Here is a 20073-nt window from a genome sequence, read left to right as displayed (position 1 = left end):
AAAATATTTTTACCCGTATCACGTAATTTAATTTATATGACAAGGCCTCTAATTTTTTCAAGGCTTCTGCAGGCCATAAACGCGTCAATAATATGACCCAGGTTGTACTTCCAAAAAATATCCATTTTATAAATCCCATTCTACCCATCAATATTAATTTTAAAAACTAATGAAGAAAAATCAGACGGTTGATCTTAAACTACCTAGGGGGTGGGAATATGATGGAAGGTAGTGAAACTGGAGGGGGGTAGTTATAAAGACGGCATCGTCATTTAAATAAAGTTAGAGGAGGTTAGTTTTAATTGGAAGAAAGGTAAAATTTTCCGAAAGGGGGTTAATATCGTCTCAAGCTTAGGGGAGTGAAAAAGTCCATGGTTTAATCACCCAAAAAAATATTTGTTGTGCCGGGTTATAGCAGGGAGTGAAAAATTTTCGAACCTTTATTCAAATTTGAATAAGTTAAATTTTTTGAAATGTATACTATATATATATACTAATTTTTGGCAAAAAATATCCCTTAGCATGTGAAACATTAAAAAATTAACTTCAGAAATTTTTAAAAATTAAATGATAATAAATTAATAAGCTATTTTAAGTATAAAAAGATTTAACATAAATTTACAAAAATTTTGAAACTTTTCGATGGTTTTTTTGCGTATATTTTCTTAGTCCTATCTATACACAGTTTCCAAAAATTATTTTTAACCAAATTTAGAATACCAAATTGATATAAAAATATATGAAATAAATTATTTATTGCGTTAGTTTTTACGTGCTAATTTTTTTTTTATAGGATCTGCTTATTAATTTTTTTTTGTAATGTATTATTAACAGGTACTTTGCAAAAAATAAAATAGCACGACATATTTTTAAATAAAGGTAACATGCTAAAAGTGTCGTTATTTTTTACGCCACTTATTTAATAAAAATTAAAATATTCTTTTATATAATCGTTGGCTCATTCATATTCATTTTTTTTTCCAGAAGCATTTTAAAAATATTTACTAAAAAAGGGTAAGAACTTAAAATTTATGACTTATAGATTTGCATTTGACTATTATAGTTATTCTTAAAACTTTGCTTTCCTACTTTTTTAAATGACAACAAAATTAAAGTGAATGTTTTATATTACAAACAAATTGTAGATTATATTTCACAAGTCCGTCATTTAGTTTAAAATTCTCAATAATAGTGGGCATTTTATACATTAGACCTTGTAATGATTAACCAGTTGACTAGAGATTGTCAGATAATGAATCCATGACAGATGATTAACTGATAAATGAATGGCACGGTCTTATATCTATATTATGGATTCTATTATAAGTGCTCTTTATAGCCTTAAAAAATAAACCTAAGCTGAGCTGATTCAAATATCAGACAAATTTTTTTTATCTGACTTATTATTGGACATTTCATCAAATGAATTTAAGTCAGAGAAATAAGAGCGAGGAAGGGGGTGGCAATGTGATTTCGTTATATCTTTTTATCAGGCATTTCAAATCACTATTAAAAATTCGATTAGATTTAAAATAATTAATTTTGAATATATATTCTTATTAACATTTTTCACATTTATTGGGGAAAAAAATGATAAAAATTCTTTTGCATATAAGGTTTATAAATTTTGTATAGATGTATAACAAACTTCGACATTATTTCTTTTTGAAATGTTTAGATCTTTCAATGTTCCCTTTTCTTCTTTAGTTAAACTAGATGGTAGAAATAGAATCTTTTTTAAAACTATATTTATTATGATAAACATTTCTATGTTTGAAATTATGTGATGCGGTTAGAGTAAAATTCTATCTTTTTAATTATACTAAAGTTTTATCTTTGTTTGATAAATTTATATATAGTTTGTACAGTAGATATTTAATACACACTGGATAAAATAACAGAATTATATATATAATAAATAAACATATTTTATAATTATGAGAATTATGTGTGCAAAATAAAATTTTTAGTAGTGGGTGCTCAGAAAATTAGATCGACAGGTCTAGGAAGAGACCCTTTGTCACAGGTAAGCCACTCTTTTAGATCGAAGGATTTATAAATTATATATCCAAATTAAATTAATATAAAAAATTTGAAATTTTAAACTTAATTATAAATGAAACTTCTTTTTACTCGTTATTAGCTATCGTTGCAAAAAAATGCTACCTTAACAACTCTGTCTGATTGTTTTAAATTGATCCCATTACACTAAATGATTCCAGATATTCATAAACATGAACAAAATTATAATTAATAAAATATTTAATTTTACAAGTTTGTGCTAAGTTTCCAAGAAATTAATTAAAAATTTTTTTAAACCGGCTCGCCAATAGTTTATTTTTAAATCCACCAGCCCACCCAATGTTTAAAATTTTTAACTAGCTTACCCCTGCCCGGCAAGCTAAAAATACCCATTGAAGACAGCTAATATAACTAACCTTTTTTTAAATTCACTCAGTCTATTTTACTTAGTTTAAAACTTTTTAAATATTAAATCTCTAGTTAAATGAATATTTTCCAATATAATCAGATTTTTAAATTTAAAAAAATGCGCTCAAAAAATAATTTAAAGTTAAAAAAAATAACACAGTCTCTAACATATATCACATGTAATAATTTTAAATCCGCTGAATAATAAATTCTTAGAAAAATAATATTAAGTGTTTACACTATTAACGAACAAATCTGTTTTCCTGCTCAGTAGGCGTCCTATTTCCTAATCCAAATTTCTAGTCCCATATATGGCATAATATCATCGCTGGATTGACGAATATAAAATGAATGATCGAACTTTTCAGTTAGAGGTAGTTTGGTTGCTTATAAAAATCTTTAACTTCTTAATTCAATAAAGAATCCCAGGAATCTTTCACTATATTCGTGCTTACTACTAGTGTGACCACAGGACCTACTGGTGGTTGGGAAAAATTTTATGGCCAAAGTGGCTCATATTGAACTTATTGAATTTAAAATATATTTTTCGACTTGTAATTTAGCAGCTAAATCTGACGATCTTATTTTGCTTATCCAATATTATGAAATTTTTTAGTGATGCATTTATATTTTGTAATTTAATAAATAAAATCTCACATCCACGTCACGTCGCTAATTTCATAAATTCATTTATCCAATTATATTCATTCTTTTTATTTAAAAGTTATTAATTTATTACAAAATGGATTCATTAATGCTATATGGATAGATCAGTTTTATAGATATATTTAAATTTTTTTCTTCTTAGATTTCAGTGCTCGGTATATGCAGTGTTTTGGCATTGATTAGTATTAATTTGCCAAAGTGTTAGAAATAGATTTAGCACGTGGGCGAAGATATGACTCCTCAAATTTCAAAAAATTAATATATTGGCTTTTCGATCATCAATCATAAATATGAACAAAGGACCATAGAAAATTACGAACAGCGTTTCATATATTAGCTTTCAAATAATATTTCATTTTTTTTAAAAAAATGATGTCAAACCAGAAAGTGATTTATTTGTAAAAAAAAAAAACTTAGAATTTTTTTAAAAATTAAGCGTTCATATATTATTTAAAGACTGGAAATTAATTTGTGATCTTTAACAGTTTTTGAGTTGGTTATCGTCTAATTTTTTTCCATGGCCACCGGAAACGCAATATATTTAAGATCTGAGTTATATCTAAGAACCACAACTCAAACTGGATCAAAAAAACAGGGTCAAATAAAAGAACCGGTACCACTTGAGAATAAAGATGTTAAAACAATTTATTAAATAAGTGTACTGCATTTTAAAGAATGGTGTGGTGGCGAGTCTAGATTAGTATTAATGTCATTGTTTTAGGACTCTTTTTAAGTACCTAATTTAAAACTCTTGATTGCATCTATAATATTATTTAACACAATTTTAAAAACTAGATTTATTTTGATTTTTTCTTTATAAGTAATTTGTCAATGAATTCAATTTTTTTTTTTAAAAAAAAAAAGAAGAAAAAAAGTGAATAGAATATTAGAATCACAAGGAAATCACATTATAAATTGTAAAAATATGATTTTAAAATCAAAGTAAAACTTCTAATAGCTAAGTTAACGTAAACTCTTTAGGTTAATAAAAGCAATTTTTTAAAAAAATATATTTTTTTAATACTTACTACAAACAAGTGTTAATAAGGATCAGAATAGTATTATATAAAAAAAAATAAGAGGTTAGAGAAAAAATTTCTTATGCGATTTAAAATAAAAAATTTTAACATTTTCAAATTTTTTCTTATTTTTTTGTAAACAAGAAATTTCTATAAAATTAAGTATTAACTAACTAATAAAAAAAGAAAAAAAATTGGATTCAAAATTTGTTTTTTTAAAAAAAATCACATCGCTTTAATACAATTAGCGGCAAATTTTTCTCCCGCGGTAATATTTTCGTTGAGTTCTGGTAGGGCTATTTTTAAGAGTTCCTTTTCGTAATCGGATAATTTTCCTCTTCCAAGATTTTTGGCCACACCATTTTTCTAAAAAATGAGACAATTTTTAAAATATATTTTATCAAAAAATCGCGGCTTGTTTTGTCAAACTTAGTTTGTAGGTTTAAATATCACGTAAAAAAAAATATTTAAATTTAAAACCCTATTTGATTTTTAAAGGAGTGTGGTTTATTCTGAATTATAGAGGACATAAAATGACAGATTTCCAACATAACGATAAATATTTAAACGAAATGGACATAAAGTCTTGGCAAGAGCCAGGATTTACTATTCGGGAGGGTGCCCTTTGATCGTAAGATTTTGATCTTATCAATATAAAAAAATTTTAGAGGTATTTATTCTATTTATGCATTCATTTGATATATCAGATAATTATCCCAAGTAATTTTTTTAAACAATATTTAAGATATAATCTTAATTTACAGCTATTAAATGGACCAATCAGAAAAGTGAACGAATTTACGATCATAGATAGGCAAATCATATATTTTTGGTTTACTCAAATTATATATGTATAATAATACATTACCCCTAGCAACAAAGGATTTGCAAAATATTTGGCATCACCTTCATCAGATTTAACGTAAGCGCATTCAACTACCCCATCTTTTCCGTCCAAAGCTTCTAATAACTAGTAAAGAATTTATTTTTTTGTAAAAAAGAGATTTATATCACATTTATCATCCAAAAAGTGGGTACTTATGTATTACCGTCTAGTAAGTTATTTTTGAAAAAAAAAGGTTAGTGAACTGAACAATACATTATAATTTAAATTCTTGGGCAAAGATTACTTCCTCTATTAAGGGAGTTACCTTCACTCTTGGCCAGATCCCCCCCTTACCCCAAGTTCTTGTCATTCCAATTTAATAGTTTTCAATGGTAATTAATTATTTTATAGATCAAAAAACAATCCCGCTTCCCCCACCCCCAGATTAAATAACGATTATATTTTGAACCAAGCACACCAATTATTATTCATTAACTATAAATAATGAACGCACAATGTAATTAACTATGTTAAGTCATTTTTGCGAGGGATTATTTTTATTGGTCAAATCTTATATGATATGTGGACGTAAATATTAATTATTTTTTTTTTGATTTTGAAGAGCTAAAACGACTCGATTTTTAAAAACGGTTCAATGTTTTATCCAGATAAATATTAGGCAAGCCTGAAGATTTTAATCATAGGTGGAACAAAGGTTTAATCTCGAGGTTTAGGCAATATTTTTCTAGCTAAAATATTGAGTTAATCGATTTTAAAATCGGCTAAAATCGTTTAACAACACTATATGTATGAAATCACTAAATCATATTCTAATATTATATAGCACTCTTAAAATCTCTACTAATTCCTATTATTGAGTTTGAAAAATATTTTGCCCAAAATTTTGAGCAAAAAGTCTTTTGAAAGATCACAAAATTTCAGATATTTTTCATTAAATTTTTTTTTTTTAAAATTTGTGATTTCTTCATCATGAAAGATTTGAGCTTTAACAAAAAAAATCTTAAGAGTTCAAAATCTTTGAATTTCTTTTATTTTGAAGAGCATGTCAAACTCTGGTCAGGCTTATATAGATTTAAGCTTTATTAAAAAAATCATTATTAAAATGTTTTTCATTCATTTATAATGGCGGATTATAAAATAGACAGTATCGTTTTAATGGATCATAATAGCGTGCCCCAATTGAACTTTTTCGTAAGAAAAAAAGCAAACCAGTTTGCGTTTTAAAATGTATTTATAAATTGTGATCAATTTGCAAGATACCATTTGAAACGCATTGTTAGCGTTTTGAAAAACGAAATGCACAATTAGGTGGCACTATAAAAAAAATCTAACACAGTGCAAAAAATTTTTTTATCATAATTTACAAGGACCTTTCATAAAAAGATCAAAGTTTATGTGCAACTAAAAAAAATTGAGAGATTAAACGATATTGAAATAAATACCAGCTGAGTCTCCTTCAGCAGAAAATCTTAAAATCATAGAATATTCAAACCAAGACTTTAATATATCCATATATTTAAATGATAAAGAAACCAAGCATGAAGAAATAGATTAAAAGATTTTAAAAAAAATTCCCCTTATTAATAACAAACATAAATACATTCGAAAAATTATATATAATAGCAAAAATCAGCTGGTAATATATTTATGAGTTCTAATAATCATTAATCAAATGATTTTTTATATTATATCGATTTAGTGATACATTTTGTTAATAACGTTAAATATTTAAGGAAAACTAAAAAAAATTGGATTTAAAATCAATTTACAAAAAAAAAAATTGTTTTTAATTTTCCACACCCATGAAATAAAACGATCATGTTTTTTTTTCTAACTTCTTTGCTTACATTCATTATTCCTATTTAATTCCTTCCTTCATCCCCTTCTCTATTTCTCATTAACACGCGCACAAAAAAAATAAATAATATTTGTCTAACCGAAAGAGCGAATCTTGCTCCGGCGTATGCCATGGACAGAGTTGCTGATCCCTAAAATATTTTAAAAAATTTAAATATTATTATAAATGTTCTAGGCTAACATCCTAGCATGCTATTAAAATGGTGCGATTTTATTTGATATAATTTTTATTTTGAGCAAAAAATTGGTTCGTTGCGAAATAAATAGCGCAAATTCAATTGCTTAGCCATATTGAATTCAGAGTTCTTGCGAATTTCGCTCTTTTCGAGTCGGATCTAATCGCATCGAAGGATAAATATTACTAAGCGACTTAACAATGAATGAATTTTTTTTAAAAAAAACCTAATTCAAATCCATTTTTCATTAAATGTTAACTTACAGCTCCAGCTTTAGCATTGACGACTTCCGTTCCAGCATTCTGGATTCTCTTGGTTAAGGCTTTTATATCGGCCTCTTTGAAGGAAACAGGGGGAGTGGATTGAGATACCAAGGGCACTATAGTATTGCCTGAGTGACCTCCAATCACGGGTATATTCATTTTGTAGGTAGGAAGGCTCTTTTTATCAATTTGTTTTTAGATAAAAATAATTTAAAATACCAGAGTCGAAGAACCTGTATTGATTAATCCCCAAAAATTCCGGATTTCTATGAGACTCATTCCCTATTATTTCATTAATTAAAAAAATTTTTTTATCGGTGCTTTAAACGAGAGATGTTCTCATTTAGTTGTTTTTTTTAATGTTGAGACCTGACAACTATGAAATATACAGCCAATAGGCCAATTTAACAATTAGCATACCTTCAGTTATTGTATATTCCTCTTTAGTTATTTATTCGAATTTCCAAGGCTTTAAATAAATTAATGAATAAAAAAAGAATTTTTTAAAGTGGCTAAATAAGTATCTCGTAAATCCACAATCCATGATCATCTTGCTTATGCAGCTGAATTAATACCCATCGTAACCGTAAAAAATAATTTTTTTAAATGAGAAATCTTGAATAACAGCATATTATCTCTAAGAAAATTAACATAATTTCTAGGAGAAGGGGCAAGTTACCCCTCTCCCCATAAGTGTTAATGCAATACTTCTTAAGCTCTCGTGAATATATTTTTTCTTTTTTTTACATTTTCTGTCAAATCTTTATTTAAATAAATATATAATTAAATTAAACCTTAGCGGAGGATATAAAGGTGCAGGATCTGACTACGTCTAGCGTTGTTACGCCGAAAATTTTTCTGGGATCATATACCCCGAAATGCTTAAAAATCTCTGAAAATATGGGGACAGTAGAGTTAACCTGTATATAAACATATTTTAAAACATAAATCGAAGCATTATTTAATTAGATAAAAAAAAGGAAATAGATATATATATATATCAATGTATAATATTTAATTAAGAGACTGGTAGGGGTTTAAATTTTTAAGTTAGCTCGGATTTTTAAATGACCATATTCACCTAATTGAGGACGCGGGAGAAAAAAAAAGAGTGCCGATAATTTTTTGTTTCTGTTAAAGTTTCATCTATTCCTTAGGTTATATCGCCTTAGGGAACTTCGTCGAAGAATCGATCCAATATTTAAGGTAAAAAAAAAACTAACATCAATCACTGAAAATCTTAAAGAACACCTTAGATATAATAATCTCTCTAAATATGCAGATCCAATTTTATCCCTACCCTAGGTTAGAAGAACATATATATTATTTTAGATTATTCTATCTCCACTTTTCGTAAGAGCAATTTTAAAAAAAATGTTTCTAATTGTTTTCAAGAGGATATTTAACCTTATATTGGCTATAATGTAACTAAAAAAATGATTTATGTGCCATTTTTGACAAAAAGTGGATATAGAATAATATAATTCTCAGGCGACGATATGTTTCAATATATTTCTTAAATTCTGCGAGTGGTATCATGTGGATACCACCTCCCCTAGCCAAATCTGGAGGCGTAGCGTTTTTAAAAAAAAAAATATATAAATGGGGAAAGTTACATTAATTGCACCTCCTTTCTTATTATATTTTAATCATCAAAATTAATAATTTTAGCACTAAAAAATATATAAAATCTTATCTTTTTTCTTTTAAAGATAATAAATGTCATATACGATTAACCCCTGTTTTAAATATAAATATTATATAAATTGTGTGGCAAATTGGAATGATTAAAAATATATTCAATTATTAATAATTTGGAGGTTTCGAAGTAGCTTAACGCTAGTAGCGGAGGCCGCCACCGGGTCAGGTTTCGGGCTTGCAAGCCTCTGGATTTAATTCCTAAAAACGAGGGGTGAGGGAAGGAAAGGAGGGTTTCATTTTATGCTTTATAAATTATTAATCTTGCTTTTTATTATAACCTAATCTTTTAATTACAAACCATTTGTAATTAATAACCAGGAAAAAGATATATTTTTTAAGATATTAGGTTCAGGTTCGGATAAAAATAAAGGTTCGAAATTAAGGTTTAGTTCGAAAAAAACGGGTTTGAACAATTTTGTATACAAAACCTACATTCGATTTATACATTTTATTAGTTGAGATGAGATATTTTGTAAAATTTAATGAGTTCTAGAGGGTGGTTTCTTTTTATGTGATTCTCAAGATTTGTTCCCTGTTCACCTTTATAGTTTGTTAGTCAGTAATATTACATTTAGATGTGCTATTTATAATACTATATGTAAATAATTTATAAATTGGATTTGATTTATTTCTAAGCATAAAAACAAAAGAAAAAAAATTTAAATTTAAAGAAAAAACGAATAAAAATACGAAAAATAACAATGCCATCAAATTTAAAAAAAATCAAAAATAGGGTGTTCGTTCCAGTTCAAAAAATTTTTATCCTAGACTAAAAGCAATTTAATATCAAAATAAAGTCGACCCTGGACACGACCTAAGCTTAAAAATATTTAAATGTTGTAAAATAGCGATTTACTAATGGTTATAAAAAATGAATTAGAATGTTTTCAATAATACTAATAATAACTTTTACATAATTTCATAAGCACAAAATTATGAGGCTAGAACTGGATCAGAGTAATATAGCGGTTCCGTTTAGGTTCGGTTCAGATTCGATATAATATAGGTTAACATCGGTTTAAAGGTCCGGTTTGGATCCCTGGATAGCCAAAAAAATGAATTGAAAATAAGAAATATATTCGTTCAAAACACCAAAAACGTAGATAATGGATTATGATTTTTCTAAAAATGAGTAAACATTATTAAACGAGATAAAAAAAAAATCTAACAGTGAATTTAAGATTAAATTTATTCAATCAAAAACGTAGATAATGGATTATGATTTTTCTAAAAAAAATGAGTAAACATTAGTAAACGAGATAAAAAAAAAAATCTAACAGTGAATTTAAGATTAAATTTATTCAATATAATAATCTTAAATTATCTAACTAACATTTCTTTCACAGTTAAAAAAAATGAATAGTTCATTATCTATCGATTACAAATCCTGATCGGTCAATTTTTTAAAATTAAACTTTTTTTCAAAAAAAAAACGCAAAATCAAAATATTGAAGTAATTTTATTTTTAAAAAAAATGGAGAAAACCTTTTATTACTCGAGAAATTGGGACTTGGTTTTAAAATAAATTTATTTTCCTTTTCTAATTATTTTTGCTCGTACAGTTCAAATTTATTCCTTTCATAAATAAATGAATAATTTATTTACGTTTCGCGTAAGTTTATTTACGCGGATTTACCGGATTGGTGATAATGCAAAAGCATGCCTTGGGGCAGTGCTTAGCGGCCAGTTGCGCGATATCCTTGACTATGGTGGCATTAGTATCGAACAGATCTTGCCTCGTCATGCCTAAATTAATTGATATTTTTTTTTGATATGATAGAGGGAACGAAGAAATTGAAACATTTTTTAACTTAACACTTTTAAAATATATACAACACGGTAAAAGGTAGTTCCATTTCTGCATTTTTCCGTAAAGATAAAGTGTTCAAGGTATCAGTATACTTATTATATCGAATGTTATTACAAACTGTCCCCATCTTAATTATTTGTATTCAAATATTGAATTTATTTTATAATGAATATAACTTTAAACAAATCTTCTATCTCATTTTATTTTATATACATCCAACAATTTTTTTAATGTATAGACAGACATCAATTCAACGTAAAAAATTATCTGACGTCGAGGGAGGGGAATGGTTTACCGGGTTTTCTAGCCAAACCAGCAGGAATGATAACCAGATCAGCGCCTTCCAAACATTTCGCCAAGTTCTCACGGATTTTTTCCTTTCCTTCGGCAGCTTTGAAGCCCTCGACCTAAGGTTTTAAATATTTTTTTTTAAAAAAAACACCGTTTAAAAAGGCCTGATAGGTCAACTTAATGATCATGTGAGTATTCGTAGAATTTACATTAGCCAATAGTGTTAAGGGTAAGTTGTCATTGCAAACTATGGCCTCGTTCAGAGTAATCCTGAAATATTGCGATGTCCCTCAGGAAATGCGCAATTAACAATATATATAATGTTAAATTATGTAGCTATGCTACCGTTTAGGTATTATTACGCATCGTTTGAGCGACATTGGTTTCGCGCTTACTGTAAACGAGGCCTAAATTAAGTTATAGAAATTAATTAACGCACAGTAGGAGGCGTATTTATGTGGCTCAAGTCGCAGGCCAGCCCTTCGGTGTTTACAACGTCGTATAAGGATAAGTGACCTATGGTGGTAGCAGATAGGTGCGAAGTCGGGTGTTGGGCAGCGATGGAGGCCGATGAAGGTGGAAGAGGGTTATTGGAGGTCGTTTTAGAAGTACTCGGAATCTGAGGGTTAGAATGAGAAATCGAACTGGAGGAGAGAGAAGGAAGGATTTTGAGAAGCAAGGATAAGGGTTGGCCTATGCCACCCTGGGCACCGATCACCGATATTTTCTTTATACATAAAAATATTTTAAATTGATATTATATTGAGGTTGTATTCATTTCAAAAAAAAACTTTATCGTTTGTTTTTTCTTAGTTTTACATTTTCCATTAACAAGATTTGCATTTAAATTCACTATATCAATCATTATTGTATATATACACTTATATATATACCGGAATAAGATATAATTATTATGATATATATGTACATAAGTTATTTTATAAATTTTATTAAGTCCGGTGACTGGATATGTTGGCAAATTAAATAGAATATTTTTGACGAGGGATAAAAAATGAACATGTAATGGAACGAAAATATAGTAATTTTGAAAAAAATTGGCAAACATTAATATTATATACAAATTAAATTTTTCTTTTTTTTGCAACGATAGATCAAAAATATTTTTGTCATAAATGTTAAGACCAAAGTGTCAATCAAATCCTCATGTATAACGGTAGAGTCCTATTCCGGTTCTAAGGCTTCATTTATAGTAACCGCGGTGTGGCCTAAGTGGTATATAATTCACTGCTAGACAATAGAATAGCCATAACTTGGCATTATGCATCGCGGTAACTAACAATGAGGCCCAAGTTTACATTTTTTTTAAACAAAATTCCGTTTAGACTATTTTTTGAATAAATTTGTTGCGAGAAAATTCAAACACTTCTACCTAGCTGTAATAAGTTTTATTTTTGAAATTTGTTAACCATAATATAAATAGGACCATAATAATCTAATAAAGGTATATATATTTTTTTAAAAAAAAATAAAAGGTAAACAAAAATTAAAGAAAATAACTTAATTGAATTTTAAAAAATTTTTTCAAAAGCAAACAAATTCTAGGTAAAATTTATAATCAATATCGTAAGTGATTTATTTCATGGCATAGTCAATTATAAATTTTGCCTATTATTTTACTTGTTTTTAGAAAAAAATTCAAAGATACGTGTCGCTTCACTAAAAATAAAATATCTGTACTCTGCGGCGACCCCCAAATAATTTAATTCTTTTAATCTTCGTCAAAATATTTGCACTAAAAATGGGCAAATTGTGTCTTGCCATAATCCGTTGTTTAAATAGTGGTTGCTGCCTTTTTTTTATATGTATCGTCGATTCAAAATTTTAGCCAATAAATAGTTATAAAAATGATGTTTTATGATAAAATTTGAAAAACATATGATGCGATGCGTGATAAAAAATATGCAATAAGATACGATTATAAAAATAATAGAGTATTCAAAAGGGTATAATGAATTTTCTTAAATATTATATAAAATAATTATCTCTATTCTAAAATTAGTTTTTAAAACTAAATCAGCTGTAATAACGTTCCGTTAAATAACGCAACGATCGAAGATAACGCGTTTCCTATAAATGCATAGTAAATTACGAAAAAATGATAATTGGTCTTTGTAAATTATATTAATTGTCTGTCCTTTAATTTCGTATAAATATTCCGTTCTAATTAGATAAGTTTACATTTTATATAAGGTTAAGTTAAATTTACAAATAATTATAACTAGGAATCTATTTTTAGTGTACCCCCCCCCCCACCCTTATTATTATTATTTGTACAACAAGAATTTGCGGAGTTCTTAAAGAATTGATCGTTGACCAAAATTGAAACGCCCAATTTGTGCGCAGTAATATTAGATAAAAAAAAATTTTCAATCTATTTATATTTACGTTTTTTTTAAACTTAAAATATATTTAATTTTCAACCTTAAATAATCTTTTAAGCGCGTTAATTTTTACAAAAATCTAAAAAATCGTATTTTAAATGTTTTCGTACCAATTATTAAATTGTATATTACGTTAGCGATATCAACAATATGTTATTTTTTGAAACTTTATCATTTTTTGAGCGTTTTTTTTAAAAAAAATTTGTAAAAACTGATTAAGCAGGAAATGTATTCCAGCTTGTATAGATAATACCTATCTTATGAATTGTAGGCAATTTTGCCGTTAATAATTTATAAAAAATACATTGTCGTTAAAATATATTTTAAATCATAATTCTAAAACAATATAATAATTAGTAATTACCATTTTAAAAATGGTTATGAATCAGTTCAAACCGAGGGGGTCCAGAAAATCGTAACGGTTGGTGGATTAGTTATTAAGCTTAAAACTTTGGTTATTAAAAAGGTTTCTAACGGAATTTAGGCAAAACTGTGAAATGGGAATGCTCATTCCGAAAAAAAATAATAAAGAGATCTCCTAATTTATATTACCCTCTGTCCAAGCGCGTAACCAAATAGCAAATTTGCCTGTTCTCATAAATATCATTTTTAAGATAATAAAATTTCCTTGAATTTGAAGGAATGATTCAAAATTTTTATACAAATATAATATAGCCAAAGGACTATAATAAGTGGACCTAAGAACCTCCTAAAGAATTTATGGAGGAAAAACCTGCCAAATAGTCAATGTCATATAATAATACCTAGACTGACGATGCATTTATAATATTGCATTTGAAGGCGTCGTTGAATGCAAATCAGCTGGGCCCGCCATTTTGGTAACCCGTATAGTAATTATTTCCAAGTTAAAACTACTTATTAAATTGATAACTTGCTTCCTTATTATCTCGATGATCAGGCAACTTTTTAAGTTTGCGTCAGGCATAGGAATGAATTGCCCTCTCGTTTAAAATTTTTAATAATGATATGGGTAACCAAAATGGAGTCCCCCAACTGTTTTCGTTGATGTACACTTTTAATGAATGCATCGTCGTCTAGGTATTCTTATATCATTGCTAATAGTGCCCTCCCCCCAAAGGAAAATCTTGGATACGCCTATGTCCAAGGCAGTTTTTTTTTAACTTTTCGTTGGTTATAATCTATTTTTAATGGAATTGCTCAATAAACAGTTTAGGAAAAATGCATCAAAAATAGATTAAAGCTAAATGAAAAGTAGAAGTTAAAAAAAAATCAATTTTGGACCATAGATCGATTTTACATATTAAATATGATATATTTATTTTGTTTTTCTTCTTTTTTTGAAAAAAAAAAATAAGTTTGCTTGACAATACTAATTATATTATGTAAATAATTAAGATTTATAGTGTGCTATTTTTTCAATTTAAATTTTTTTTGGAAAGTTTTTTTTTAAATTTAATAATCTGGTTTTACCGGAATTGTATTAAGCATGTTTAGAATACGTATCTTATGAATTATAGATAATTCTACCATTAAACTCTGTCATTTATAAATTATATAAAAAATTTATGTGAAAAAACGGATATAAATTATGTTAAATTCAATAGTTCATGGGAAAATTATCTGAAATTTATAGGATAGGCATGTTTGAATATATTAATGGGAAGATCAGATTTTTAAATTTTAAAAATGCTCAAAAGATTCACCGCTAACATATATTTTTTTAAAAAAGTCAATTAAAAATAATTTGAAAAGTTGAAAAATTTCAATGGTTAATTTTGTTTATCAAATGTGTTATTCAAAAGTAAAAATATATCAACTCCACCAATCAGGACACAGATTAAAATAATATTTTTTAAACAAATGTGGTAATGTTTAGATATGTGCCTTGCCTTGATTGATTGATAACAAATAAAAATAAAATAAAAAAATTGATAATAAATATAGAAATAAATAAAATAAGAACTGTATTTAGCAACATTCCCAGATTGGAACACTTTTTTGACCAGAAATGGAATCGAATGATAAAAATGCCCTTGTTCTGTCTGGCAAGGCATTCAATATTATATACTAGAGATGTGCAAGTAAGGAGATTAAACTCGGGAATATTCCCTGCGAATTTATTAAGGAAAGGGAATATTCCCAAAATTCCCAATTTTTTTTATTAAAAATCATTAACATTCTTTCCCGGCAATTTTCCACCACTATCTACAAGAAAAAATTTTATTTCCGACCTGACCCTAACAATTGAAATCCATATTCCAGACCCAACCTGACCCACCAGAAAAAAATATTTCCCGACCCAACCAAGATAAAAATTAATTGCAATGATCCAAACCATGGGTCGGGTTTCAGATCTCGAATTAAGTGACTTACATACTAGAGACCCCTAATCAAAAATAAATTTCGGTTAAAATGGCATCAAATTTGTTTAAATTGAAACGATAAATTGGTAAAAGAAGAAATAACTGAAATATAAATGGCCTCCAATTGTAAAATAAATTTGATAATAAATAATCCAAAACTTAAATAACCTAAAATTTGATAAATTTGAATGAACTCGATTTCACTATCCCATAAATTTAAAGACAAAAATAAATTTATTGATTCGAGAAGAACAGAAATCGATAATCATATTTCATTGTCTAAATCGAAATACTTATTTATGCTCAAATGGGTGAAATCTAATAGAATCCCGAACTATTTGTCAGGTCTTTGGCTGGGAATATTGACAATTCAAAAATTCAATTTTAATCGAGTTTATAATATATTAATCAAATTAAACAATATTTGTCTGAAATAATCATCGATCAATTCAAATGATTAGCGCATACATAGAAAATAGCATCAGTGATATGGCGTGCTTTCGTAAAAACACATGTTTGCTTAAATATTTGAAAATGTATCATTAATTATTTTTATAAAAGTGTCGAGAAAACGTGGCAAATGCATTATTCATATTCTCATAGCGAAATCGTGAGATCTGGAAAAGGGTGAGCAAAGGTACTAAAAACTGTTCTTTTCTTTATTAAGAGAATATAAAATAATTTTTTAATAAGATTATACTTATGATAAAAATTAGAGTATTTGAAAAAACTATTGATGGATTTTAGGGTTATACATATTTAGAAAATTAAGTACATTTTAAAGGAAAATTAATATTTCTAATTTCTCTTATAAAAGTGAGCTTTGTGCATGCGACGAATACAATTTCGAGAACATTGAGAAAGGTGAGACTGAATTTATACAGATGCCTAGAGGGGGTGGTAATAGAGCTCCGCAATTGTAAATTCATTTTTTTATATTAAATCAGTTAATTCTTTATAGCGTAATAATTTTTAAAATATAAGTCGCAACATATGTTTTTCTAATTCTATCATATCGCTTTCATCGTTACGATCCGTATTTATAAACTATTCCAAATTAGTGGCTTGATCTTGCAAATATCGCACCGCTTGAACAAATCGCGTTTACTATAAACGAAACTCAAGTCTAACACGACTTCTTAGGGACAAGATTGAATCTAGGAAAATAATTCCCCAGGAAAAAAATCCCCGTTTTTTAAGATATTAGAAATTACAAAATTAATAAAACAGGAAAAAAAATTCCTTATAAAATATATCCATGGAATAAAAATCGGTGAATTATTTTTTAAGAATTATTATTGGGGATTTTTTTACGGGGCTTACCGGCAAGATTGGCCAAACAGCAATGTTTATGGCTGAATATAGAATTGTTACCCTGCATTCGCGAAGTATACAAAAATGGATGTAAAATTATCATAATTTATATCATATTTTGTACACTCCGTCGCGAATTCACTCTAACTGTCAATGTAGGGTTAAACGACTCGATTTGGCCAAATTTTAAAAACGGCAAAATAAAGATTTTCGCCAAAATATTATTACCTTAGGCCACTGTGCAAAACACAACATTATTTTATCCAAAGAGAGAAAGAACAGATATAGCCTAATAGAAGTATCCTTTCAAACACAGCCTATTTTTAATGCATGAGATTTTTTTAAAAATATCAAACTAAGTTTGACATTTTTTTAATGATTAAATGGCGCCTAATACGATTGTGGAATATGCAATAATTTTAAACCAGGTGAAATAATTACTCAAGTAAAGTATTAGATGAACTGTGAATTTTATATTCGAAAAGGTAAAATAGTATATTGCATCATATCTTGTTGAGTTTTACTAAACACCTTTTTATATATAATTTTTAATCAAAGTATTTTTAAATTGATTAAGCATCATTATTTTATTATATATTAATTTATACTTTTGTTGTTAATAAAACAAGGTATTCAATGAATTTAAGGAATTATGATAATAGAATTGTTAGATAACTATAAATGATCATCGTTATAGAAATGAATATTTAGCAAATGAGATATTACAGTTATCCCAGAATATCTTAGAACAATGATTTTAATTCTTTATAAGTCATAGCAGCATCAATAGATTTTCTATTTTTATCCCTTATTTTTTCTTAAATGCATCTCTTAATTCAATATTGTAAAACATGTATTATAAATTTAAGATATACATTGCCAACATTTTTTAATCTCTATTAATTTAAATTTTATAATAATATGTAAGCTTATCTGGTGAATAATATTTTAATAAAAGTAATCTATTTAAGAATTAAGTCTTCTCTTAAATAACTTATTCCTCTAAATAAACAGTTTGCTTGTTCCTTGTATAGGCTCTTTGAAAATAATTAGGCCTTGTAAGTACTTTAAGTTTTATATATTAACAAGTAAATAATATTAGGTTTAAAATAACATTGGTCCATTTTCTGGGGATATTATTTTTGTAATAAAAAAAATAAGCTATAAAAAAATTTTGTTTGGAAGTAAAAATTTATACAAAAAACGTGCCTCAGAAAACATTTTGTAAATAGCTGAAATGACTTTAGTCTTGAAATATCGCCAATAATATCCAAACCTTTTTGTCATCTGTAGGAAAAATTTTAAAGCTTGGGTTAATGTTGTTAAACGGCTCGTTTTGAGCCGATTTTTTAAAACGGCTAACTCAATATTTTCGCTAGAAAAATATTGACTAAGCCTCGAAATTTCGACACTATATGTCTATGTCTTTGCTCCTTCTATGAGCAAAATTTTCAGGCTTGCGTAATATTTTTCTGGATAAAAAACTGAGTTAGCCGTTTTTAAAATTCGCCTCAAAACGAGCAGTTTAACAACACTAGTGGATGTTATAATTTTGAGTTAGCCATTAAAAATCAGTAAAATCGAGTTGTTTAAACACTATCTAAATGCAACTCAATCAATATGTTCAATTTTATTGTTACAGATAACAGAATAATCAAATTTTTAGCTACTTTATTTTTTCTAATAATTTGATTTTTTAAACATTACAAATAAATTGAATTTTCTTTCCTTTTGTTAATTTATTATTATGAAATTATGTATAATAATATAATTATAATAGAATCATAAAAAAACCAAAACAAAAACAATAAAAAATGTTGGATCTGATGTTTTTAAAAAATAATGGCTTTATCTGATATTTTTTCAAAATACTGATATTGGCCCTGAATCAATATTTTTATAGGATCTCTTTTAGAACTGCCAGAAATTTAAAAAATCAGCTTAGATTCATAAAATATTATTTTGATAACAGACATGATAAAAACTTTGTATGATTAAATGAATTTAATAAAAATAATAAATGTTTGCCATAGCTAGTCAATTTGCATAATAATATTATATTTTAACTACAATTCATAATAATATGTTATTCTAAGTTGATATTATATGGTGGCTTAAGATAAAAGCCATTAGATTCCTCAATTGTTTATTCTTTTTTAAAAGCTATATAATAAGTAAATCTAAACTTTCATTATATAGTATTGTGAAAAAATAATATTGAAACAATTTGTTTAACAAACCTTATTCTTAGTTCAATATATAATTTTAAAATGCCAGTATATATAATTAAATTATTTATTTTGCAAAGTCAATATTTAATCATTTGTTTTTATTGTTAAAAAATAATTTGTGGTAAATAAAATATTTTATGAGCTAAAATAGGAAAATTAGTTTGTGCCATAAAAACAAAGCAAAAGGTAACAATTTTATTTTGGAGGGCAAAATAATTTATTGTTATAACCCAATTTATAAATATATCTTGATTAAAACAGGTTTTGGAGAGAATATCTAGGGATTTATTTTTAGAAATATGAGGGTATGATTATTGTTTCTAGCCCAAAATAAACATATTAATATATAGTTCTAAGTTACAATATATATTTTTTTTAAATTACAAAGATAAAGAGGTTTATTTCAGCATTTCCTTTAATACATTATTTTAAATTGTCAACTAATAATGTAAATTCAGTTTAAAATTAAAAAAAATTTGATACCTTTTGCAGATTACATGAATTAAGGGAGAAACATCTTATATTACTATTACGAACTTGAAAAGAATTTAAAAAACGTGAATTCATTTTAAACCTTCTTAATTAGTTGATACTATTTAAAGACAGAATGCCTAAAGAAATAAATAAATTTGCCTAATAATTTATTTATTACATATGTTTTTTAAAAAATCATAATTATTAAAGAATAATACCTATCTGCATAGAGTAAGTATAGATATTA

General features: G+C 26.7%; 1 protein-coding gene across 1 annotated transcript; it reads right to left on the bottom strand.

Moving 5' to 3' along the window:
* Positions 1–3875: 3875 nt before the first annotated feature.
* On the bottom strand, positions 3876–19976 carry LOC135929439 (malate dehydrogenase-like). Its single transcript, XM_065466015.1, has 9 exons — positions 19836–19976; positions 11500–11787; positions 11065–11176; positions 10596–10705; positions 8053–8178; positions 7259–7435; positions 6900–6950; positions 4984–5085; positions 3876–4481 (listed from the first exon to the last, which is right to left on the bottom strand). The coding sequence occupies exons 1-9, from the start codon at positions 19917–19919 to the stop codon at positions 4341–4343; spliced, it is 1191 nt and encodes a 396-aa protein (XP_065322087.1). The 5' UTR covers positions 19920–19976; the 3' UTR covers positions 3876–4340.
* Positions 19977–20073: the final 97 nt, after the last annotated feature.

Source organism: Gordionus sp. m RMFG-2023, chromosome 5 (assembly GCF_954871325.1).
Source record: "Gordionus sp. m RMFG-2023 chromosome 5, tfGorSpeb1-WG-v2, whole genome shotgun sequence".
Taxonomy (NCBI): domain Eukaryota; kingdom Metazoa; phylum Nematomorpha; class Gordioida; order Chordodea; family Parachordodidae; genus Gordionus; species Gordionus sp. m RMFG-2023.
This window is presented reverse-complemented; position numbering and strand designations above follow the sequence as displayed.